Here is a 26,229-nt window from a genome sequence, read left to right as displayed (position 1 = left end):
CGAGTCTCCGTGTCGTCGTTGGCTCGAACAAAAAAGTGAAATTTCGTCTTGCATTGTGCGGATCTAAAGAGAAATCAAATGTCCGGTGTAACGCGTTAATTTAACACGGTATTTTCAAACGCGAATGATGTTCGAAACGCCCTGCTTTTTGCAGATTGTGTACACAGAGAAAAGGATTTCTTTAGATTCGGCATTTCCATTTATTTGATTAAAATTTGCTTCATATGAAACAACATATACGAAATATTAGTTTGAGTAAAAATTTTATTCAAGAAAACTCTATTATTTAACAGAAAGAACGCTATTACATGAAGTAATATCTTTTAACCAGATAAAATATTATTTGGTTACAGTGAATATGCAAAATGAAACCAATAATTTTTCTTCATAAGAAAACTGTCTTTCGTTTCAAATAGTTTTTTTTATTTAAGATAAAGATATATATTCGTTGAAAAGTCTAGCAGTCGTACTTATCAATCGGGACATTAGTTTCTTCGGAGCATGCCAGTGATGAAATTTGTCTGGATGCGATACAATTTACTTAAATTCAAAGAAATCTTTTTCTCGGTGTACACGTTATTCCGGATGGTGTACTATTTACACATGAGCGGGAGCGATATATTCAAGCGAGATATAATGGCGAAAGAAAAATTCAATTTTCCAAAAATACAGAAATAGAAAATAAACATCGAGAGAGACGCGAAGTTTATTTTCAATTGCGTTCTCACTTAAATACGTAACAAATGCTTTTTACGCACGCTCGTATGATTTTCGATCGCTCGGACGAGACAGAGAAAGAGAGAGGATAACCTTTGCTGGCGAATCCTCATCATTTGAATTCAGGCGTGCCTCAAAGCGGGAGCCCAAACGAAACGCAATGCTGGATTTCATTATTACAGCGCTGCTAACCCCGATGTAATTCGCTAAAATTCGTATCGCGAGTTTCGACGGGAGAGAGACTCACCGATTTTGTTTCCGCCGGCTCCTTTCTCGCACGTAACGGCGAGGTGAATGCACGCGACCTGCGTTTAAATTAATTCATAAAAAAACCCGACGAATTCGAAAGTATTAATATCGCGGCAGAGGTGAAATCAGCGTGCGTTCGCGCGCACGCGACGCGTATCTCGTTAAAATCGACTTTGTTCGCGAATTATGACAATGTCCATTGCCTCGTTATAATCAGCGTAATTAACTGAAATATCCCCGCGGGACATTTCGCATAAATTTCATTATGAAATACTCGTCTAGCAAGTCCCCTCCCCCCCGCCCCGATCCGCTCTCCTTCTCCCCTTTTCTCCCGCGGCGCGCTTTTATCTGTAATGCATTATTACGACATTTCGTAATTTGATTTTCCGCGCCGAAATGAGTTCGAGGCAAATATTTGCCCGCCTTGCCGTCTCGGCTCCCGTAAATTGAATTGATCCTCATTGTGTGTGCCGCATTAAAACTCTTAGTTTTCCATTAAGCGGTACTTCGCAATTAATTTCGGGATAATGAATTTCGCGCTTCAACTCCGCACACGCGAGCAAGTTGCGCCGACGACGGTCGCGCCAAAGCTACCTACCATCGCGACGTCGCAGGGTGGCTTCCGTTATTTTTCTTTAATTACTTTTCTATTAGCGGCTTCTCCGCTACGCCGAAAGGGAGCTTGTTGCATCAAGAAGGCCGTTGTCGCGCTTAACGTCTTAGGTAGGTTGAGAGGAATAATTGGATAAAATGCACTCAGAAAGGTCCAACCAAAATTATAGTCATTTTCACTTTTACAGTCACATCTAGTTTTAATTTCAAAAATAATACACTGAGGAAAAAAATATCTAAAAATGAATATTTCCTTGCTGAGTCCTTACACGATATTTACTCAAATCTAAATTCTCTTTGTTTAAACCGAATAATATTTATTCGGTGTAAGTAAAGAACACTCGATTTAAAGAAAGTAAATTTAGATTTGAATAAATATCATGTGAGGATTCACCAAAAAAATGTTCGTTTGTTTTTAGATATTTTTTTTTTCTCAGTAGCAAATAAGCATGTAATTCTATCATTACGGTAACACTGGAAAAATGATTCTCTTCATTTTTTTCTTCAGCTTTTAATACGCTCCACCTGTCCACGCACGAGCGTCAGTAATTATCGGACACTCTGTATAACGAAGAGAGAGAGAAACTCTCCCCGTGTCAATCTTGTCCGAGTGGATTTGTTGTCGATCGATTCGTATTATCCGCGGATTACTTTCCACGAACTCTCTCTCTCTCTCTCTCTCTCACGCGTCACATGCATTATTTTAACGTCTTTTGCTGTACACCATTTTGGTTTAGTAATGAGCCACATTTGTTTCAAGCACAACTGGCACAATATCCATCCCATAATTAGCGTACTTAATCAACGCGCGCATTACAGATCAGTATTATATTATCATCAGTAACGAAAATTAGCCGGTGTAATTGTATTACATAAATATGTATCGAGTTATTCGATTATTAACGCGCACATCGGCACACCGTACGTCGGGCTGCTGCTGTAATTTTACGCGTACAATTTCGCGTGCGATATCGAACGGCACTTTTGCGAAGTGGCTTTTAATAGGACGCGGATTTGTCTCGCGGCGGTAAAGAGCACTCTCGTTCATTTGAATAACAGCATGTTCTCTTCAATCGTTCTCTCTCTCTCTCTCTCTCTCTCTCTCTCTCTCTGTGCGAAGGGAAAAGACCAATACATCACAATTCATAACGTTGCTCGTTCAATAAGTCTCGACTCAATTACGCGATTCATTCGCACACGCGAAGTATTTGTCGTGAAAAATCATTTCCGCGAAATAAGTCGCGCGTTAACTCTTTCTGGCAGCATGGCGGATATTTCAGGTATTATTAGGGGTATCAAAGTAAGTGTTAATTATATTATTACACTGAAAGAAAATATATACTTTTCCTTCGCGTTTTCTTTCTTTTTCTCTCGCATACGGATATACATCGCGACACTTTGCCAAACCTCTGGCGATTAAGATTAAATCTAATTACGCAGCCCAGCCCGAATGGGAAGTCTTTCTTCCATTCGCGCGTACGACTGTAGGTGAGCGTTCGAGTGCCGCGGCCGTGATTCTAATCGGCGGCCGGTATTTTTCGGCGTTCGCCCGCTAAATCTCCGTAGCTTTTTCCAAGTTCAAGAGGGTACGACGGCCATTAAGAGGACCGGCCGAACATCGATTCCCCCCTTCTCTTAATTCAGGAAACGACATTACCGCGCCCCTCGCTACCGACCGGTGCCCACTAATATCATCGTCGGACCATGAAATTCCCAGTTGGAAACGGCTCGCCAGTATTCCACGGACATTAAAGCTCCGTAATTGCATCGTTGCAAGCGAAATGCACGAAATGGTCGCGTCGTTCCCCGAGAAAGCTCCGGCGATCGGCTGCGCGCGCGTTTCCACGTTATCTTCTCGCGCTGTTAACTCACCGAATGTTAATTAACCGTGAAAGCGGTCGGCGAAATTTCTTAGCCCGTTTTGCACCGCCTGAATCGCAGTGCCGATCTTGTGCTCTTTCTTTCTCTTCGTTCCTTCGTCCGCGAGGAATGCGAATTCTCGCGCGATGCGAGACACAAAAGCTCGTTTGACGAGAGGTAGTTTTCCGCGTCTCTCCGACGAGACGCACATTCCGTTCGCTTTATTGAATTTACTCTTTTGGCGTATATATTATTTATTTTCCGTCAAACGATTGTATTGTTACTTTATCGAGCGATATTTTTTATTTAACAGCGACAAATTCGTGATTTTGATATAGACGATCCTCGGCGTGCATAAATAACGGATTTAGGTTATTTATTCATATATTAAGTAAGTAGACTGAGAAAAAATATTTGGTACTTGTAACTATAATTATCACAGAAAGAATTATAATCAGAAGAACCGTTTTTCTAACAAACGTTGTCAGTGATGGTCACCTTGCCTATCGTCACTGCTATTTTTGAAAATCTTTCGAAACTTCTTCGGCCCTGTGTTAGATTTTTTTTATTCTACAACTTAGGCAGGAGCTAACAGATATTAAAAATAGGTTCACTTTCGTTTCTATATTGAAAAAATATGCGCTACTTTCAAATAATATTCACTTAATCCAAGTAATTATTTTTGTGGTTAAATTAAGGATATTCGCATAGAAAAGAATCGACTTTTGCGAGGGAAAAATCGATTCAGTACCGGACATCCCTAGTTAAAACTAAGATATATAGGCCGAAAATAACTGTAACTTCTTTCAGTGTAACGGTGATGATCCGTCACGACCGGCATTCGAAAACGTTGAGAGTAATATTGCGAGTGAATTGTACGCGCTGGACGCATAGTTAGCTAGCTATACGGTAAGACGAATTTAATGAAAATTGCAGAAGTGGCACGAAAATGACGAATGGCATTTCCTCGTTCTGCAAAATTGTATTGTGCCCACGCGAGACGATAACGCGCGTGACGTAATTGTTTCCAGACCGAGAAACCTCATCTCCGGCCGTGCCTTTCGCGGGGTTTCAACGTATTTTGGTAGCCGGTTTCGGCCTCGCTTACTAAATTTAGTTCGTTGTCCGAAGCCACCATCTTGGAATAATCCTCTTTCGGCGTTTAAGCTATTTCGAAAGCCCTTTAAGCTCGGGGTACGCTCCTTCATATCCCTCATCGTTGCTCTCCGTGTCTCAAGGACCGGGCTTTAAGCCTGATTCACACGCAACTACAAGTACTTATTGTTAGTAGCCCGGGTATGATAATCCCGAATACGTAACTACTCGACGCTGGTTTTACGTTTTAACGGGCGCAACTGTAAGTACCGCACGCGTGTGCGGCTGTAAAAGATATCAAAATTCAAGCTCATCGACCGTACTTTCGACGGTCACGTTGTTGCTTTTAAGCGGTGGACTTATCTGATAATTCCCGCGTGTTGCAATGTAAATATCGTTATATTATTTTGAACAATGCGACCGTCGTACAATAAGAGCTGGAATCTAATTTGACTCCAACAGATATTTCTCGCAGTAGCGTCTACGTAATAACAATATAAGAAATATCATAAAATAACAAAATAAATATAATTACAAAGATTTTTCGCAGAAATTCGCCGTTATCGCGAAGTCATATCTCGGCTTCTTTTCGGTCAATTTTTCTTCACGCGCGTGGAAGAGAATATTTTCCGTATATCTCGCGATCGCGTCGTCGAGCCTGTCGCGTTTTCACCCCCCGTTGCTCCGCTTGTCCCCTCGTCAGAAGTGCAAAGATACGGCGCGAGAGAATGGCGCTTTTTTTCACGTTTCACTGATCCCGGAGCAGGTCGACGAGCATTCGACGCGGCCGAGCCGGTCGCACGTTTCGCGAGCGATCGCGCGCGTATACAAAGTCAGATTCCGCGTCCGAGCGATTAAAACACGCGCTCGCCCCGGGCAAATTAATTTTCCGGGACACGCGCGCGCGTGTCCCCGTGGCCGGTCGCGGTTGCGAGTTCGCACGGGCGCGCGTTCCATGACACACGACTCACCCCGAAATAACCGGGAGGTTGTTGCACCGCGATACACGGACCGGAACGCGCTCGGTCTCTCGAAAAACGGACGAGCGCCGAGTCCGACAGGTCGAATCTTTCTTTCGGACCCCGTCGCCGATATTTACCGTCGGAATATAACAGTCGCGGAACGTTAATCCCGCCGACGGGCGATATCGCTTTTCACGAGATCCTCTCGGCGAAAGTAATTTTCGCGAATCCTATGACACTCTGTGTATTAAAAAAGGTATATAACATGTAGCCAACGGTGGTACCATTACGGTACTTTTATCTCGGTGAGCTCTCAAACGCGTCCCGACGTCCAATAGGAAAATTTATCTTCCGAGAGTTACCGGAAAATAAATTCTCCCATTGGACACGGATATATTGCAAAGTTCGTCGAGAGAGAAAAAAAGGAAAGGAAAGGAAACGCTACTTTCCCGCCACCGACCGAACGTACACGCGCCGAAGCGGAGGCGAATTTTTCCCGGCATTCGATTATAAATTTGCACTCTCCGAGTGTGTCATATGTCTGCATTAACGATATCAGCGTGTCCATATTTTTGCCCGCGTCTATGCCGCGTGTCGTGAATCCTGCGGAATGTCTGTTATTATCGTAACGGTAGCGGTCCGAGTTTCGCCAACAATTACCGGGCCATTTCGGTTGGATTAGGATGAACATGATTTATTCGGTTCGCCCGGACATCCGGAAAATATGTAGTGTAGGTGTTATGTGCGACTCACCGTAAAATCGCATTAAGTGCGCGCAACCGATAACCGCAAACCGCGATAACTGCGGTGTGTGTGACACGCGTGGTCGCTCGGCTGTACACGATCGTCGTCATCCTCGCGCGAGAATTATATTCCTCCCTTCTTCTTAATCACAGCTGCGTCGTTCCGTCACTCTCGTCGTCGTGCCGATCGACGGAACTGTCACGCATCATCACCACATCACGCAGCATCACGCATTATCATCGCATTGTATTTCGAACTGTCGGCCGGCGTTATTAGCGTACTATCGATTAACGGTCACGTTTTGCATACACCGTGATATTTTCCGCGTAACGTAACATCCGATCGCGGACGTTACAATTGTATTTCGAGCCCACTTTCGAGAGAGAACGCGATCCCCCTCTCCTCCCGTCCCCCCGTCGGTCATTCGAACGCTTTGATACCGTCGAAAACTGACGGATGTGTGCGTACCGTCCTCTTTGTATCGCTCCTCGTATCGCCCGAGGCATTATTCACTTAACATTCGCGTATTTTTCGGGATTAAACCGCGTCCCTCTCTCTTCTCGAGCCTCTCGAAATTTCGCCCCATGTCACATTTTTAATTTCACAACACGGTAGCAGAGTTAAGATAGCGAAATAGGTTCTGTCCCAATGGGTATGATTCACTTCCGCATTGACCACGATGAAGTCTTCAATTTCCGTTTAGTTACATCCTTTTTTTGATTTCAACCATCAAAATATTAGTAGAAATGTGCGTGTCAAGTTATTATCACTGATATAATAATATCTACTAGTTGTAGTTAAAAATATTTTCCCTGGCTGTAATTCTTTCACCACGATAGCTGTAGTATTATAGTTGCAAATATTTTTGCTGTAAAATATTTTTCGCTCAATGTGCGGCATGAGAATTTCGACTCTCGGCTCCGAGTGTCGCCGTAGTCCGCGAGCTGCAATGTTTCCCCAGGTTCACCATCTCTCCACCCTGGGGATTTTTCGCGGTCTTGCCTTGCCGTAATCCACTCCCGATTATACTCCGTCCGTCAATAATCTAGAATCCATTAGTCCGCCGGTTGCCGTCGTCCCCGTTAACGAACTCGCGAGATAATCAATTTTCGGTGGCAATTATTAGCTTTACTCGAGCGAAGGGGCTGCGTGCCGGTGTGTGTGTGTGTGATTGCGTGAATGAACGCGTCGCGTGTATCTGTCTGTCCGTCCACCGAAAATCCTTTAATGTCGGAGCACTCCCAGGACGGTTAATATCAATTTTCTTCTCTCTTGACCGCCGCGCAATATCAATTTTCTCCGCCGCCGGGATTTTCGCCTCTTATTACGCCAGCAATCATTCATTGTGTTCGACGCTTTCTTAATCGCTCGCGCCGGGAATTACTTTCGTCGCCGACTTTTAATGTTCCGCCGTCAGTTTCTCCGGTTCTCGTCGAATTACACGGTCCCACCGCTCCCCGATCGCGCGCCGTTACAAATCGTTTACATTGTCAGAGGTGACACAACGGTATTCCAGTGATCTCACATTTCTGTATATTACAAGTTCGGATCGGTCGGTCAGTAATCACCGCCGCATTGACGTCACGAATGGGAAACCGCAGATAATTTTTTGTTTCTCGCGATGTAAATGCGAGTTTTACACGCTTTATCTCGCTGTTCCACTTGCGTACGTTCGTTTCTATAATGAAAATGGAAATGTTACACCGCTCGGAATCACGAGAGTTGATGTCTGGCCTCACCTTAATCCGCTGTATTATCCGATCGATTCAAAGCGGAGAATTCACTCTGTATAAGAGCGAAGTTCGAGTGCCCCGGCGCGTGTCACTGCGCTTCTCCAATGGAATTTCGTTCGAAGAAATCTCGAGTGTAACTCGAACCAGCATCATAGAAACAGCATCGGAAGGTCTTTATCTCTCAACTTGGATTAAATTCGAAACGAGCTGTCGTTCCGTCGAATTAATCTGAAAAAGATTGCGCGCTTCGACGACGGCCTTTTCGAGCGTTTCCCACGGCGGCGGAAACTTTTCTCGTTATTCCGGATGGCGGAAGTCCGCCCTCGCGCAAGGACAGATCAAACATTTCGGCGGCCCTCTGTTGCGCGTCCCGACGGAGTTCGGGCATCGAGATCGAGGGTGAAATTCAAAAAAATTCCCTCGTCCGCTTTGATTGCACGTCGCTCATCCGCGCCGTTCCCACGAACGAATCATTAAAAGCTTTAACGAACCGTTTGCGCGTAATCAACGGATCCGGCTGAAAGCTCCGTCGTGGCTCCTCTTCGTTTCTTCCTGAAGGTAAGAGCACGTCTGTGCACGCGAAGTCGGGAAGGTCGGGCAGGAGGGAGGGGGGAAGGTGAGAGAACCTCGCCTATCCCTCGGGAGACGCCAGAAATCGGCCGTTAATCCGGCAGTCTGCGATTTTTTATTCCGCCAACGGCACTCCATCACGGAAATGCCACAATACGCCGGTAAATTCGGCTACCGTGCCCGTATTTCATCGGGCTTACGCCCGTCTGAACGAACCCCTCCCGAATTTGAATTCTTTTCCGCGCAACCACGCCAGCGAAAGACGTTCGAAAGAACTTGACATTTTCACGGTACGAACGACGGGGGTTACGCGATCGTGCTGCATCATCCGATCCCGGCTTTGTTGACATCAGAAACGTGAGAAATTATGCGCGATTCTACCTCCCCCGAACCGTACAGGGTGGGTCCCAGAACTCGGGACAGTTTTTATCGAGAGCTTTTGTTCTCAGTAAAATTAAAATCGCAGGTTCTGCGACAGCCCCTGGCAAATAATCGCGTATTCGAATTCAAACGTGTGTTCTTACGAAATCAAATGAGATTCTTTCCGCGCGTCGCGCGCCCCGTTCTACTCTGTTTCGAGCTTTCTCCTCGCTTTATTTATTAATTTACACGACCGCGCGACTTAATAATTCAAACCAAAAGTATCGTCTTATTTTCACATCGAATTCCGATTCGTGACAGTTAATTAAAATTTACAATTGTTCGTTAATTCAACAACTGAGATGGAGCTGCGGCGCGCAAACGCCTCGCACAAACATCGACGAAAACTCTTTCGCTTTTAATATGCATCGTCGAGAACAAAGAGAGAGGGAGAAAAAACAATTCGTACTTTGCGTTCCCGGACATTGTAACACGATCGCGATGACGGACTTTAAGCCGTGGACATTAAAATCTCTCTCTCTCTCTCTCTCTCTCTGCCCGCGTCGTCGCTCGACTGCGGCGATTCGCCGCGGACGAGAAGAACGACGTGAGAGCGCGGGAGTTGGTATGTAAATCCGTGAGATTACCATAAAACAATTATACCGAGTTTCCGTGTTGTTTACCGATCGTACGCTAGCGTACGCGAACGATGCCGTTCGACGAACGTAAATCCCGAACGAGTGGGAACCGCCGCCGACGGCGGAACCATACGAACACTTACTGCCGACGCGAATCTCTCGACGCTATTATCGTTTGCACGAACATCATTCACCCTCGTAATTGTTAATTAATTCGAGTCCCGGGCGGAGCCTCTTCCGCAGAACGTGTCGAATTACACGACCGATGTTGTGACCACACGCGCTCGTTCTCGCTCTCTCTCTCTCTCGTTGATTGCGCGACAAGAGAGATCTTCATCAGCGGCGATACGAGGCGAGAATTTTGCAACAACATGCTTCTCGTTTCCGCCGAAACGTCGTCGTCGTTGATTCAGCCGTTACTTCGACTGAGTCGTTAGTTGTAGAATTCGAACGAAAAGTACCGGATTGCCGGACATGCGTGTCTACACGGTAAGACATTTTTTGTTACTTTGACACGGGGGATATGTTAAAAAGTACGCAAATATGTTAAATTAACATACTTAACTTGTTAAAATAACACAACAATTTTTTATCACGTACATTGAGAAAAGAAATGTCTAACGAGTTAAAATAATAATATTTGCAAAATTCTTTGAAATATTAAAAATATTTATCCGGTGTTTACTAATGAGATATACTGTATACTAATGAGTATACACTGGATACTAATAATATATTTATACACTGAATAACTAATACTAATAACATATTCGGATATGTATACATGTACGGCTATGTTGGTATGTTTACACATATCTCACACGGTCGACCGGGATCTCGTTATCACGTAGGATCTGAGGATTGCCGAAAGCCTGAGGAAAGGAGTGAATGAAAGGGATAAGCAATCGCCGACGCGCGGTCTCGGAAAAACGTGTATCCTGTTCGGATCCTTCGTATCTCAAGACCCCCGACCTCGATCTCGGGACCGTCTGTAAATTCGTGTGTTATCTGCGAGAGATTACCGAGAGAGTCATTTAGATTTACAGCCGCGATAAATCCGAGGGATTAGCATCGCACGCGTGCATGTACACGCGCTGTGTGTGTGTGTAACGAATACGTTTCACGGGCGCCGCGCTAATAATTCATCAGGACTGGCACGTTTAATGCATTTGATAATAATTCCGCGGGTAAGAGAGCGACGCGTCTAATCCCGACGATTATTCGATCGCGTCCTTCCCCCGGAAAGCTTTCGCCCCCGCTCGCCCCCTCCCCCGTCATTTTTACGAGAAGTAGATCGCGCGCGAGCGATCGAATTAAGTATTCATTACACCCGTGAAAAATGGGCTCGACGGCGGATTATCAACGATGACGCCGTGCCGCTGTCGCGACACTGCCACGTCGGGGCCGCGTAATTAACAACACCGGGTCCCATCAACGCTATCGAGGCCAAGTTTTCATTAGCGGACTACGTGTTTCCACGTGGCGCACGTGGCGCGAATATTGCGCCCGCGAACGATATTACGACGACGGCTCCTCCTCGGCGGCGTTATCGCGGCCGTGCAGTGAGCCCGAGAATAGTCGCTCGCGATAACTTTCCGCGTATGTCCCTTTAATCGTGCCGCCAGCACCAAACCATTCATCACCGCCTGCGAGAGAGAGGGAGAGAGAGAGAGAGAGAGAGACTCCACGCTATGTTGCAACGACGCGCGCACAATCGCGCGTTGCATAATACCCGAATCTATGTATATGCATGTATGTGTGTGTGGAGGGGGGGACGAGTTCGTGTACATGTGGAGCATCCCCGCCATCGATACCGCTCATGCATCACTGTAAAGCCTGGTGGGCACGCGGTCCGCCGCCGCCGCTGTACTGCGGCGGAGACAGAATGCACCTGTTCGCAATTCTAATCACGATCGGCCGATCGCATTTCGGGGCTTTCCGCGTTTTCCGTAGTCGTGCGTGAACGCGTGGGCGTTTCGCTTAAGCGCGTCTCGCCTCGGATTTGCAGGCCGCGCGCGGTGATCGATAAGGGCTGCTGGCGCTCCGAGAGCCGAAAGACATGCGAGGCCACCCCCGTGTGTTACGTAACCGTACCGTGGGGCTGTTTGGGGCCGTCGGCGGATGACCGTGGCAATTTGACGGCGACCGGTCGTGCGTTCGTGTCGAGTTCTCCTTGAGGATGAAGGGGAAAAATTAATTCAACGCATCGAGCGTCGATTTTCCTCCCGGGGAGCTTCTTTCCTCTCGGCCGGAAACGTCCACGCATTATTTCTCAAGCATGAATAATCTCTCTCGGGTTTGTTTCTTTTTTATTTTCTAGCTGCCCGTTCTTTTATCTTCCAGCTTGTGGTTTAGACTTAACCCGATGATAACGAAAAATTATGTTTTGATATTCATGATTAATTATTAAACTTTGAACTACTACAAAGCTGGTTTAACGATTAAATGAATAGAAAGGCACGATTGTTGCATTATCGTCAGTTGAAATTTAAACCAGTTATCTATAAAATGAAAAACTAGACGAATCGCTCAAATTCAAGGCGATTTTTCGCTGGTATAGAGTGAATTCTTCGCCCTGAATCACTATAGAGAATAAATACTCTTTAATCGATTAAGTAAAAAAAATATTCACTCGTATGGATGAAAAATTCACTCTACGATTTGAGCGAAACATTCACTCTTCTGATTCCGGGCGAGATTATCTTCACTTCGAATGGATGTTTACTTGTTTCGAATGAGACTTTGTCCCGAGCGATTCAGAGAGAAGATTCGGAAAACGTCATCCGCTCGCGATACTCGCGATAACATTCGCGATCGGCTCGATGAACGTATTGCCAACAATATATGCATTGCCCGTGTGAATATTTCGTCGGTGCGCTACTAACGTCGTCGCTGACGTGTGGCTAATGCGCATTAACAGCGCAACCAGTTTGTACCAGCGAATAGCTGGCGCTCGGGAATCGCGATCATCTCATTGTTATAAAATTTCACCGAGTGCGCGCACGCATCACATTCTAAATACATTTGACACTCACCGTTTCGCGGATCGCGCCTGTGTTTCGTTGCTGTGCTGCGCGTACTCATCGCGATTCGACAGAAATCGTCGGCGAACTGTCAGGTAAAACAACGCTCTCGCTGTGCCACGTGGTGGGGCCTCGCAAAATATACGAAACAACATAATCGAGTAATCAATGTTGGGCCGCCTATTACCGCGTGAAATTAATTATTCCGTCGTACGCACGAGTGTAAGGTCTCGCGTTTTAATAGATTTATTTACCGGAATCGTAATTACGGAGCATTGCTGAATATTCCGGCGTATGATTCTGTATCGAATTAAATTCAGATCTCGGAAGTTTGTTAGTGATTTATGCCACTTAATCGCAAGCATGGAGCTCTGTGTAATTATCTCGAAATATTTTACAATGGATGTACAGAATGCCAACTCTGTATTTTATTCATTATATACATAACGCTCATTCGTATTCATTATATACACACTACACTATTTTTTATGACAAATCTTTTCGTAATGAAAATGTTGAGGCTTCGGTGATTTCTGAGATATAGGCGGTCGAAAAAACCGGGTTTCTCGCGAGCTGAAATATGGGTGATTAAGTGGATAAAAAGAATTATTTTCTTCCGTCAATTTCAACTATTATTATTTCAATAGAATTTTACTCTCTCTCTCTCTCTCTCTCTCTCTCTCTCTCTCTTTAACTCGAGACTACAAAAATATGTTATGTTGATCATTGAAAAGCCATTATAATGTGTTATATTGAGAATTAAAAAGTCATTTTAAATAACGATCTTTCGCGTTATTCACCTTCGATGAGGAAAAATGGAAATTTTCATTAGGAACAGTGTAAACAGTGTAAACCGATGAAATCCGTGGAAAATTTGAGAAAGGAACAGTGTTTTTCTTTTTTTTCCAAAACTTAAGAACATTACGTGTAACATCATGCTAAAACATTTTTCTTTTATTTTCACAACACACGGAGCGAATTCCGGCGTGATCGATCGGAAACACACACCGGCGGATAGATTGCGCACGCGAGTGTGCGTGTGTGCGCGTGTTCTCTGTTCTCCGTCCGGGCGACAAACGAAACCAGAGACGGGAGGGAGGTAGGACGATCCCGTCGCTATTCGTCTCTCATTGAGTGAGCGAGCGATGGGTTTTGCATAATCGGACGTATACAGGCACTTGGCGCGACTGAAGGCTCCGTGCGATCAAAATAATCCTCGCGGTTTGTAAATAACCGCCGCACGCGCGCGTCCATTGTATCGCGCGTTTCCCGTGTACGCGCATTCCCATGGATGGACGTGTGGGAGTCGAACGCGGTTCGTGAATACAGTCAATCACGGCAATTTGCATCTCTCCCGTCTGTGCGTGCGCTTCTCTCCTCCCTCGCCTCTTCTCTTGTCTCTGTGTTCTCATCTCCATTATCTCTATCGGCTTGTCAAACCTTGTGCCTTTGGCGCAAATCACGTCTGATTGAGATTTCGGGCCCCGGGATCGTGAATAGAACTTGATTTACCTGCGTACGCGCCAGCAGCGGCTGATCTCTCTCTCTCTCTCTCTCTCTCTCTTTCCCCCAGACGGATCGCGCGATGCAGTAGCGTGATTAAACGATCGTGTCTTCGCGCTGATCAAACGCGGAGAAATACGCTTGAGAGAAAAATACAGTTATTTTTCGGGGACAACAATATCCTCTTTCCATTTTCACCACCAGCGGAGAAAATCATTTTTCTAAGTAAGCGTTATCATAGTGCCAGTGATAATAATCTTACATGTCGCCACTATCATTTACATTACGTACATGTCGCTACTATTATTTTTGCGGTTAAAATATAAAAAGAGAGACATTGTCCCAGAGAATAACTATAATTATAATTACAGACACCCATATTTTTTTCTCAATATTCATTTACACTTAATTGTTAATTTTTTTTTTTTTATTTAAATTCGACTATTTTTCGTCTGAATATGAATGTAAAATACTGAAGTGTGATTGTACCTAAAATATTTGTTATATTAATTCGGGGTTTCTAAAATGCCATAATATCCGCTGTGACATCCACTGTAATGCAGAACAACTGAGAGATCAGAATGAAGAGAAATTATTTCGAGTTGGGATTTTTTTCGTAGCTGAGAATCGCGGTGTTCTCCGCGTGTAAATATAGTCGACAGTAAAAGGTGGATTGCAACATTTTCCGCAGGATGAGCCTGAAAATGCAACTCGTGTAATACCATCTCTGTGCACAGATTAAGAATCCATTCTAGAGTTTAAGTGAAACATTCGTTCTTGCGATTACGAGTGGTCGTAATTTCGCCGTCGCTTTGAGCGAATTTCGCTGCGGGAAATTTGGCGGACAGCGCTCTCGTTCTCAAACGATTTTACTTCACATCACAGAGATGTGCTCCCGAAGTTTACGCCCTACTTGGTAGCACAGTTTTTTTTTGCACAACGCCGCGCCGTTAGTGCGGCGCATTTTTAATATATTCGGCCCGTTGAAATCTGTTGCAAGCTCACGACGGTCCATAAACCCCCGTCTAAACGCACTCACCGACCTCCCGACAACACAACTTCGCCTACAAAAGCGGCGTTACTCGCGCGAGAGAAATACACTGAAGTTTTCCCGGGGAAATTTATGCGGCGTAATAAATTCACGAAGTTCATTCTGACGATCTTTATCGCTTCCATTACTTTTGGCGCCAGTCGAAATGGCCTGTGCGGCCGCCGCCGCGGTGTATCACGATGCATCGCGCACGATGATAGCCGAGAAAAATATTGCCATGATAAATTATTTAGTAAACCGATATTTTCTCTCANTCTCTCTCTCTCTCTCTCTCTCTCTCTCTCTCTCTCTCTCTCTCTCTCTCTCTCGCTTCACCTCTCGTCCGCCTCTCGAGATGGCGATATCAATGCTTCCTATATCGCTGGGCAAGCTTGTCGAAGCTCGACTGGCTTGGTATTGGTTTGTGAATTAAATTTTAAAACGCAATCATTATATGTGTATGTGCGTGTATGGTTATATATTAAATCTGTAATTCTGCAACACAGTAATAGCTAAGACAGCAAAATAGGTTCAGTTCCGACGATGGTCCACTTTCAATTTACTTTTACTTCAACCATGATGATGCTTTGAATTCCCGTTTCCGCTGTTTTCAACGTCAAAATATTAGGTGTACAAATTAATTCGGTGCCTTTGCATTTAATGTCCTGTAACTCCGGTTTAAATTAGAATTTTTTATTTTTATTTATTGAGTCGGAGAAGGAGGGGAAGTCCTCATCGATTGTCGATTCACCGCGCAACGGACGACCGGGGGGAAAAAGGGCGAGGCGACCGGTTATCCCACTCTCTCATTCTTTCTCTCTCCTGCCGAGTGCAAGTCCGGCTCGCGGGGGAAACGTTTCCCTGGTACTTACATCCGGCTATAACACCGCAGACACATTACACGTCCAGCGCACCGGTGGCTCCCGCCGCCGTTTTCGTTTTAATTCAAGTGCACGCGGCTGGCATTAGCCGTCTCTACCCGCCGCTAGAAAAAGGCGAGACGCCTGGCGATATGCAACCGGCGCGCACGTGTGCGCCGGGTTGACGTTACACTGGCGGCGCCGCGCGGCTTGAAGTTCGATGTGCCGCGCGCGCGGAGCTTCGTACACCCCTACGGGAAATATCGCGTCGCAAAAGGATGAGGTCTCGTGCTCTTCTCTTTGGCCGTGTGTATGTGTGTGACTGTGTGTGGGAGGAAAGAGGATGCGAGAGTAGGTGACTTATACGGTGACTTGGTCGCGGTGTTTCGTCGCACCGAGTGGCGAATGATCGTGCAACGACGCGGCTTTCCCTCCCGTGACGCATCTCCCCCGGAATTATCGCGAAAAGAGGATCGGGAATTAACCGGCGGGGATTAAACAGCGAAATGGAAGTGGGACGAGTAAAAACAGGATCCTGCCCCCCCCCTCCCCGTTTTTTTATGAATTTTTAACGTGGTCGATAATTTTTTTTTTTTTTGATAGCGACGGAAAAAAGTGATAAAAAAACGAGTTTTACAGTCATTTTTACGTCATCGTCGTTTTTCGTTCCACCTGATAGAGATATTATCTATACGTCTGTGAGGTTGGGAAATGGGATTAATCACTAAGAAGCTGAGATATACGCGAGTGGTGTAATAAAAAATGTGACAGTATAATTTGTAACTTGTAATTTTCTGAAGAGGCCGATCGAATCTTTTCCTGTTGCAGAAGTCGAGGAGCGCTCCGGCGGGAAGGCGCGCGGCGGTAAACTAGCGCGTCGCGCGCGCTCCTTCAAGGAGGACTTTCTGGAAAAGCTCTCCCACATGCGTTCTCCTGGTAGCGGTAGCGGCGGCGGGGGCAGTGGGGCGGCCACGAGGGCCGCCTCGCCCTCGTCACCGCGTACGCCGCGTGACAAGAGCGCCCCGGGCTGCAACGACTCCGGCACCGCTCTGGATAAGAATCCCCTACGCGACCTGCACATTCACGTGCGGCAGGTGCAGCTGGCACTGCTCCACTTTCGGGATGTCGTATCCAAGAAAAAGCTCGAGATGCTGCCCGGGAACGGCACGATCGTCCTTGATACCGTTACCACCATACACAACGCGTTAAAGTCTTATCTGCTCTACGAGAACAGGTAGGCGATCTGCACACGGAGAAAAGAGCCTCCCTTAAGTTTTAGTATTTCTATTTGTTTGACTAGGATTTGTTTCATAGAAACAACGTATACTTATGCGAAATATTACTTGTTTGAGTGAAAATTTTGTTGTCTCATTCAAGAAAACTCTATTATTTAACGGTAGCAACATTAGTTGTCCCCAGTTCTTATAGCTAATGCTTCTCTGAATGTGACATTGTTTTCCTACATTCTACACTTATTCGTTCTTACAGCAAAAAGTTTGTAGATTTAACAAAATATATCCGGCATTTTTAACAAATAGTTTTGCCGTCCACGTGGTAACAGGTTTTATTGCGTATAGCATAAAATTTACTGTAATTTGCAGCAAATTATTTTTTTACCGCGTAATATTGTCGTAAAAACATGGCTGTGGATTGTTTCTGCATAAAAAACATAGAGGGAGGTAATCCTCAGTCTCTTTGCACGGTCAATCACAACAATTGGCTGTCCGAAAAGTTTCAATATCGAAATTCCGATTTATGAACTCGCCCCCTCCACCAACCACCGTTGAAGCTCGGTCGAACTTCTATGTTTCTGACACTTTATGTCCCGCCGTTCTTGCAGTTCCACACTGGGCTCCGCCACGAATCAGGTGTACCAGGCGTTGGCGCAGTTGTTGAAACTCTGCGACGACGTGCTGCTGCACGGCGATCAATCCTCCGCCTTGGACACCGAAAACGTGACGCACGTGATCGGGCTGGTCGAGGAGGCGGTGAAAAATCTGGTCGCCCTGGCGCACGAGAAGATCGCGAACAAGCAGAAACCCGCGGCTGCCGCGAATAACAATAGGTAATTTGCGATGAAGGGATCCTTTAATTCCGATACTTCGGGCGTATCTCAAAAGAAACGTTGAAATTGGAAAATATTCGGGAATTTATACGCACGAGCGGCTGAGATGCAGTGTTGTGACAGACGCATTTTTTCAAGTAACTAAATACAGATACTGAAGGGGAAATATAAGTAGATATATATAAATTTGAGATAAATAATCATCCACATCTTTATCCTCACTTATCTTTACATCTATATCTTTACTTACATTTCTCTCTCAGTATCTGTATCCAGTTATATACAAAAAAATGTATCTGTTACAATACCGCCGAGATGTTTCAGCGAGGACACTTGACAAATTGCAGAGCTTCCGGGTACGGGTCGGAATTGACGCAAAGGAACTCCCTGCCCGACATACCGCTGACACCGAGGGAACGGCAGATCCTGGAGCAGACGGCGGCGAGCAGCTCGCTGGTTCGCAGCTCGCACAGCTCGGAGTCGATTCTACGGGATTCCAGTCCGCCCCCGAAGCCCCCGCTGCCCGACAGGTAACACTCGTTTCGCTACGAAAGAACGGGAACCAAGACAGATCGTTTGTCATCGGCGGAAAAGTTGGAACGATGGACAATATGCTCGATCCCTTGTAGAACAAATGTATGTTTGTCGGAGGAAAACAGCTCGTCCGGCACGCCACCTCCGTTGCCGCCGAAGAGAAGAACGAGGGCCCAACAGCTCTTCGACGAGTCGGAGGGCCTTCTGGCGTCTAGTCTCGATAGGGTATCCCTGCGGAGCCGATCCCCGGAGGATTCGTCCTCCCTCCTCAGCGCGTCCGCCGGTAGTCTGGATTCGGCTCTGAATCACTCCCGGGACGAGGACGAGATCAGAGCTATAATGGGACCAAATGACGAGTCGCTGAACGATAGTATGGACCTAAGTCTCATGGCTACTATTCAAGGTAACGCACTCTCTTCGGCCTGAAAATCTCGCGCTTTGTTAACCGCTGTATATTTAACTTTTAATATTCTCTCGACACACGATGTGAAAGGTTTCGTATTACGAAATACAAAAAGCATTCGTTGAAGGCATTAAGTATAAACATACAATCGCTACGTGGGCCGGTAATGTTCGGTGAGAACGCCTCAATTCTTATTAGTACGGTTAATGTATGTCCGGACGAAGGGAGAAGGAGAGAGAGAGAGAGAGAGAGAGAGAGAGAGAGAGAGAGAGAGAGAGATAATGGCAGTGGTAAGAGGATTACTGTAAATGCATTCCCATATGTGTAAGACGAGCGCGCTTCATGGTCAGAACGCTTACTCAGCACATTAGTTTGGCATTCTGTTTCTGTGTCGCGCTCAGTCTGCGTCCGGGCGTTTCTGCGAGCTGTACAAACACATCACTGTTGCTAATTAAGCAGCGATCTTCGTTTCTATTAATGCTAAACAAAAGTTCGCAGTGATTTTATCTACACTACGCTTGATAATGAGTGCGCGGAATACAAAGAGCGGCCGGAGTTAAATACCAAGTTCGTGCGAAGAAGCGTTTAAGAAGTTTTATATAATACCTTGATATGTAGCGCGTCGCTTTTTACATAAGTGCGTATGTGTGAGACGAATGCGTCCGCCACTTTTCATAAAATAGAAACTACACTTTCAGTGCTTCGCTGGAAAGAAAACTTCGCGCCACGTATATTTGTAACGTCGAGCCGAGACTTCTCTCGACACTCGGCTCTTCTTCTTGATTTAATGGCGATAAGTTATAAATCTGACTGTAAACGTGTAACGTGTGTTCTGTATCGTTATAGGGATGCAAGTTAATGGTACTTCGAACTATAGTTGCTGGGACGGTTCTGAAACTAGTATACCGAGTACTATGTTGCTAGGCCAACAAACACCTCAAGAAATGCTTAATCCGTTCACTGGTGTGTAATTCTTCTCATTATACAGATAAATAGTTTAATAATGAGTGAAAGTTAGTGAATTCGCGGAATTGTACAACAAGACACATGTATTTCTTTTTGTTACGTGATAATAGAACAAAAATCAAAAGTGCGTTTAACGTTTTACTTATCGATTGATTTAAAATTTTTTTTTTGTTGTGTATATATATGTTTTTTTACTTAATATAAAGTACACTTCGAAGTAAATCTCTTCTCTCTGACGAGCGTTATGAGAGAGGAAGGAAAAGTGCGGGAGCTAAAATTACGCAAGAATTCCTCAAATAGTTAGTGGAGCAAGTTGCGTGGGCGGGATCGACCTTCCGACCGCATGAATAAACAGTATCGTAGAGATCTTCCTCCCAATGCACAGGAAGCATCTCGCACGGCGGGATCGAGCAGTTACTCTTCTCTCTTTCGTCTCGCACTTGCACAGTGCTGCCCGTATCTCGCGCGAAATGTCACATCGAGTTAGCTCCTTTGGTTGGGAAAGTATCAAAACGCTCCTCCGTAAGGGAATATCGCCGCGATACCGCGGCTCTTAGTTTCGCTTACTCTTTCATTTATTTCTCTCTCCTCTTACCGCCTCGAAATCGCAGTCCGAATAATCTCTCGTCTCTCGCCTTCGCTTCCTGTGTTGCAGGTATAGAAGGGAAGATGGAGCGATTGTCCACTCAGACGCAGGAATCGGGCTTCGTCTCCATGCATTCTCAGCGAAGCTCATCCCAGAGTTACACCACCGCGTCCAGCATGACGTCCAAGAGGTCGTCGCAGCAGAGCAGCATTAGTTATAACTCACAGTCATTCAGCACGCAGCAGCAGTCGTTTTCCCAGACCAAATTATCCTCGGATAGTAACGGCTCTATTTTTACACAGAAGACGATGACTAGTTCCAAAAGTACTATTAGCACGACCAACGTGTCTGGAAACCCAGGGGACCCAGCTTTATTAGAGAAACTGGTAAACGTCATTTCCCTCTGTCGCGCGCGTCTTCTCTCTCTCTCTCTCTTTCGCGTTCTCGTCTTATTGTTCATCATCCGTGCGAATTCCACCCAGAACATTAATCTAATCTGTTCGTAGCGTGTGTATATGTGTGTATGTGTGTGTATGCGCAGGAAATGGAATCGGTGCCGTCCGATTCCAACGGAGTGCCGCCGGCGTTGCCGGAAAAGCGGTCCAAGCGCAGGAAAGAGCGGCAGCCGTCGCAGTACGATAACGTACCAGAAAATGAGCATTTGTCCACGTGCGCTTTGCATACCAGCAACGGAGACAGTCCGGACGCGAACAAGCCACCCCCTCTGCCTTTGAAGAAGCGGCACAGTAAGTAATCATCTTTCACGACAATCGCCCGATGTCTACGCATGAGGGGGGAACGGATGTCTAACAGTATTGGTGTCGACGTCTCATTTCCTCGTTGTCAACTTAGACCCGTATCAATGGTCGTTGCTTGAAACTTGTCTCACGTGACATACTCAGATCTAAATTCGGGATTTATTTTACAATATATTAGATTTATTTGATTTGAAAGCAATTTGAAAGTAAATGTAAACGATAAAATATGAAGAGAATATAAACAATCGTAATATAATATATTGTTATTTATATTCCCCTCATATTTGGTTTATATTTATTTTTATTTATCGTTTGTTAAAATTAGACTTGAGCTTTTGGGAAATCATAATATGCGTGCGACACTGCATTTGTGATCGCGATTCAACTGAAAAATTTGAGGTATTCAGCTCAAAGCTCAGATCGAAACACGTCACTTGAGTTTCAAGTAACAGCCGTTGATATAAATCTTAGAGATTTACTTAATTTCGAAAGACACCGCACTAACTCCTCGGAGACTAACGTAACGATCTCGCGAAACGAGACTGTAATGTCCTTCGATTCGGACAGGCCGCATAGAGACTTACTCGGTTTAGCTCGTCGGGACACGCAATAGACGTTTAAGATCGAACTCTATAGTTGTCACTCGACATTATTCTGTGGTATAGTGAGTTAAAAAGAAAACTGACGCAATGTTTTGTATCCCCCAGTGTTCCAATCAGTGGCATATTCTGGTAAGTGGGATCCTGCCCACACAATTCAGCTACCCCTTCAGCAAACACTCCTCACGCTAAGTTGATGTCCTACGTTTCACACGTTTATCTGAGACTTTTTATAATTGCAGGCTTCTTGCGGCATGTTTATTGTTATTACTCCATTTCCTCCCCCTTTTACCTGAGAATATCTTGGGAATATGATTTTTTTGTTTGATTGTTGAAAGCTTGAATTTTTATTAATAATCGCAGCTTATTCTCTCATGGCTTACCGTTTTAATTCGCATCGTCGGTGTACGGAAAAATCGCGGGAGGAATTTCAGTCGAATATTGTACTAATCGAAGAAACAACGATCGACATCTTGCCCCCTCCCCCCGTCTCGTGTTACAATCGAATTTCCCGTTTGATCCTGTCCTTCCGCGTGGAGAATCACCGAGTCACATCGTCGTTCGTTCAAAGCGCGAGAAATTTGGCGGGTTTTCCCATCAGTTGGAATTTCGCAACGCTAATGAAGGAAAGAGACGGCTCTTTCGCGCGCGCGCGCGCGCGTCACGTGGGCGTCGTAATCTTTTTCTAATTAATTTGACCTTTCCCGCTAACAGTCGGCCGACAGTTATGCCCCATCAGTTGTTGAACCGTTGAGCTGAAATTCAGTTTCCGTCTTAGCGCCGCAAGACAGAACGGAGCGGAGAAGTGCGAAGAAGAAGGAATCCTTAACGTGAAACCGTCTTAACTTACGCGTGACACTATTTTAATGAAGTCTGCCATTACCACGGCACACTGCTCGTTCCCATTGCGGAGCGGGACGGGCCGAAGATCGTTGGAATTTTGTAGCGTATTCACGGTAGCGGCGCGCGAAGGATGCTGTTCAAACGATTTCACACTTACTCCAGTGGGTCGAGAACGTTTTTTTCACTCTCGTACACACGTGGCTCTCGAGTCGGAAGTAACAATTAACGCGGGACGATGTGTTGTTGTTATTGCTTGTGCATCAGTGTTATCCCGCGCGATCCACACACGCGTGTCGCGTACGCTTCTCAGTTTATGCCTTGTCGCGGCATATATCTATACATCGTGCTTGCGCCGACCATCGATTTTCTATCATATACATTAAAAAAAGTTCACTTTTCATTCCGGAGTACCTTTACCAATAACCAGAATTTCTCTCATTTTCACTTTCACATTCTCTCGACTCTCATTTCGCCCCTCGGCGCGAGAGTCCGCCCTGCTAATCCGTGTGTGTCGTCCTGAAACGTATTTGCAGTCATGGCGTACATGGAGATGTTCGGCAACTGCTCCCACAGTAACAACGACTTCATCTCCGGTCTCGGCACCCGTCACTCCGTGGCAGCCTACAATTCGATGCAGGCGGAATGGCAGCAGCACGAGATGGCCCTTACCACGACCCAATCGTGTTCCTTCATGACACACACCGTCACCGCTCTGCATGACAGCTCAAGGTGCGCGTTCTGCCGACGGGGAATGTCTTTCGCGAAAGAATTTTATATCGACGACAAATATTCGTACCCCATCGAGGTGAATTAAGTATTCGTTCGGGCACCGGGGTGGTCGCTGTTGACTGTCCTTGTTTCATGAATGACGTAAAAAGCGAGGAAACGCATGCCGGAATTTCTTGCGTTTATATCTTCGAATAAAAAGTAATTGAATATTTTGATACGAGACCTATTTAAATATCTACAAAGTTTCGATAAGCTTGATGAGTCCCGTTGAGAAATGCTCGATTACTCGTTGGTGCCCTTAATGCGATTTCGGGGAGATATTTTTGACAAACGGTCAATAATTTGACAAGTGATCGTTGGAAGGGAGCGCTGGGGACCACCGTCGAAAATTGCGTTTGCCACTTGCAGCGTCTCCGTGACCACAGCGCCGACCTTAGTAGAGGCAACAAATAATTCTAGTCTGCCCCCGGCATTACCACCAAAGAGATCCCGTTCCATTAAATCAAACGCCACACCGCCACCGATATCGCCGAAACCTACCGTCAGTATGCAGAATATCCACCACAGCGCGGAACCGCTCGTCGTCGCGTCGACGCCTCTGAAACCAACGGAGGAGCCGAATCACGCGCACGAGAAGAAAGACGCGACACCTCCCACTCCGGTGAAACTGGTAAACATAAATGTAATAATTTTGTTGTTACCGCGTCACTTCTTCACGAAGTGCCCGTGCGTGAGAGATTCACGTTCACCGAGCACGTTGCGTATGGGTGTGTGACGCGTAATCGTTATCGTTTCAGAATAACAATGTCATCGTGGACACGGTGCTACCACCGTCGTCGAGACCTGCTAGCAACGCGCTCTCTTCCATATCAGTCGACGAAAATACTCTCGAACTAAGGGATATCGATCAGGACGACAGCATTCTGGACGAGTTAGACATTAGCAAGTACTTGGTGTTCAAGAAAGCGGACGAAGAGGGCCCGGATATACGCGGCGGGCATCCGGACGCGTTATTAATTCATGCCACGAAAGCCAATAAACATGGTAATCAACATGGTATATATAACTTTAAATTTTCTATACACTTATAATAGAACCAATGCGATGATTTGGTATTACATATTCGGAAAACTAAAATCATTTCTTAATATTCTTTTCGTGCCGCACGCAGATGAGAAAGAATCAGGTCGGTGTGATATGTGGTTTTATGTACTATTCAGGATTGGAAAGTAACTCGTTACCTTTTTTTTTTTTCTTAGACAAAGTTAGTTTCTCTTTCGTTGGTAATGATAACGTAATTGCATTTCTTGGGTAACGAATATAATCGATATTTCGATCGTTACTTTCTACATACGGAGATACATGAACATGAAACGGCGGCCTTCGGAACTTGGTGAAACAAAAAAATGAATCATTACTCCTTGAATAACGTCACGCACGATAGCGGTAACAAGTTTTTTCCTCTCAAAATGAGTCAGTCTCAACATGGTGGTGACGGGTTACTTTTCAAAATCAGCTGTGAATATTGCCTCGATGATCGTATCGCGGTACAAACTAGGAAACGCGATACGGGGACGAAATGTTTCCAAAGACGCTGTCCTTTTCGCAGACTTCCTGTACCAGGAGGCGTTTCTAACGACGTACAGAACATTCATGCAGCCGTTGGAACTAATTCAGAAATTGCACAGACGCCATCAACGTTTCTCATGCTCGCCCGATGTTATAAAGCAGAGAGCGGCGCGCGAAGCGTTTTCTTTGTTAGTCAGAGTCGTGAGCGATTTAACGTGAGTACGCTCTCTCTCTCTCTCTCTCGCGCGCGCGCGCGCGCGCGCTTCCTCAACAACTTCGAACACGACCTGCGAACACGAACAATTTATCTTACAGAATATCCGATCTCGACGACGTGCTTCTGCAGACTCTGATGGAATTCGTGCAGCAGTTGGTGTGCGGTGGGGATCTCACGATGGCGAAGGCGTTGCGAGTGAAGATACTGGAGAAGCACACCATCAAGCAGCTGCAAGCGGCCCAACCGATACTTTCATCCCTGAGCGTAACGACGAAGCAGGCGTCCCTATTGGACTTCAAGAGCGAGCAGATCGCGGAGCAAATGACGCTGCTCGACGCCGACCTGTTCATGAAGATCGAGATCCCGGAGGTGCTGATCTGGGCGCAGGAGCAGAACGAGGAGCGAAGCCCGAATCTCACGAGATTTACCGAACACTTCAACAAGATGTCGTACTGGGCGCGTTCCAGGATACTGGAGCACCGATTGGAGAACGAGGCGAAGGACAGGGAGAAGTACGTCGTGAAGTTCATCAAGATCATGAAACACCTTAGGAAGATCAACAATTTCAACAGCTATCTCGCGCTACTGTCCGCCCTGGACAGCGCGCCCATCCGGAGACTCGAGTGGCAGAAGCACATCACGGAGGGTCTCAAGGAATACTGCGCCCTGATAGACAGTTCCAGCAGCTTCCGAGCTTATAGGCAAGCTCTAGCGGAAACACAACCGCCATGCATCCCTTATATGTAAGAATAAGAATATCTTTGCGCAGCTGCGGAACTGCGGAATCCATCGCGTGTGTCCGCTCGATTATCGTGTGTACACATGTCATCTCTGTTTCAGCGGACTTGTTTTGCAAGATCTTACGTTTGTGCATATCGGGAATAGCGACTTGTTACCAGACGGCACTATAAATTTCTCCAAGAGATGGCAACAATTTAATATTGTTGAAAATATGAAGAGATTTAAGAAAGGGTGAGTAGCGGCAGTCTTGCTCGTCGGATTCT

General features: G+C 45.8%; 1 protein-coding gene across 17 annotated transcripts in view; it reads left to right on the top strand.

The window, feature by feature from the left end:
• LOC106746299 (guanine nucleotide-releasing factor 2) overlaps positions 1-26,229 on the top strand; it is a 79,319-nt gene that overhangs the window by 47,627 nt on the left and 5,463 nt on the right. For 6 of the 17 annotated variants that reach the window (XM_014622757.1, XM_014622741.1, XM_014622743.1 and 3 more), the window contains 15 exons: positions 16,785-17,190; positions 17,797-18,021; positions 18,369-18,551; positions 18,651-18,958; positions 19,805-19,921; positions 20,580-20,896; positions 21,052-21,256; positions 21,976-21,999; positions 23,244-23,439; positions 23,848-24,121; positions 24,237-24,495; positions 24,611-24,625; positions 25,049-25,223; positions 25,324-25,968; positions 26,066-26,197. In XM_014622757.1, the coding sequence (XP_014478243.1) occupies positions 16,785-17,190; positions 17,797-18,021; positions 18,369-18,551; positions 18,651-18,958; positions 19,805-19,921; positions 20,580-20,896; positions 21,052-21,256; positions 21,976-21,999; positions 23,244-23,439; positions 23,848-24,121; positions 24,237-24,495; positions 24,611-24,625; positions 25,049-25,223; positions 25,324-25,968; positions 26,066-26,197 (3,481 nt within the window). The remainder of the gene's footprint in view (positions 1-16,784; positions 17,191-17,796; positions 18,022-18,368; positions 18,552-18,650; positions 18,959-19,804; positions 19,922-20,579; positions 20,897-21,051; positions 21,257-21,975; positions 22,000-23,243; positions 23,440-23,847; positions 24,122-24,236; positions 24,496-24,610; positions 24,626-25,048; positions 25,224-25,323; positions 25,969-26,065; positions 26,198-26,229) is intronic. The other 11 variants (XM_014622751.1, XM_014622754.1, XM_014622746.1 and 8 more) reach the window with 11 other exon arrangements.

Source organism: Dinoponera quadriceps, unplaced genomic scaffold, assembly GCF_001313825.1.
Source record: "Dinoponera quadriceps isolate SergipeBrazil2010 unplaced genomic scaffold, ASM131382v1 scaffold566, whole genome shotgun sequence".
In the NCBI taxonomy this organism is placed as follows: domain Eukaryota; kingdom Metazoa; phylum Arthropoda; class Insecta; order Hymenoptera; family Formicidae; genus Dinoponera; species Dinoponera quadriceps.
This window is presented reverse-complemented; position numbering and strand designations above follow the sequence as displayed.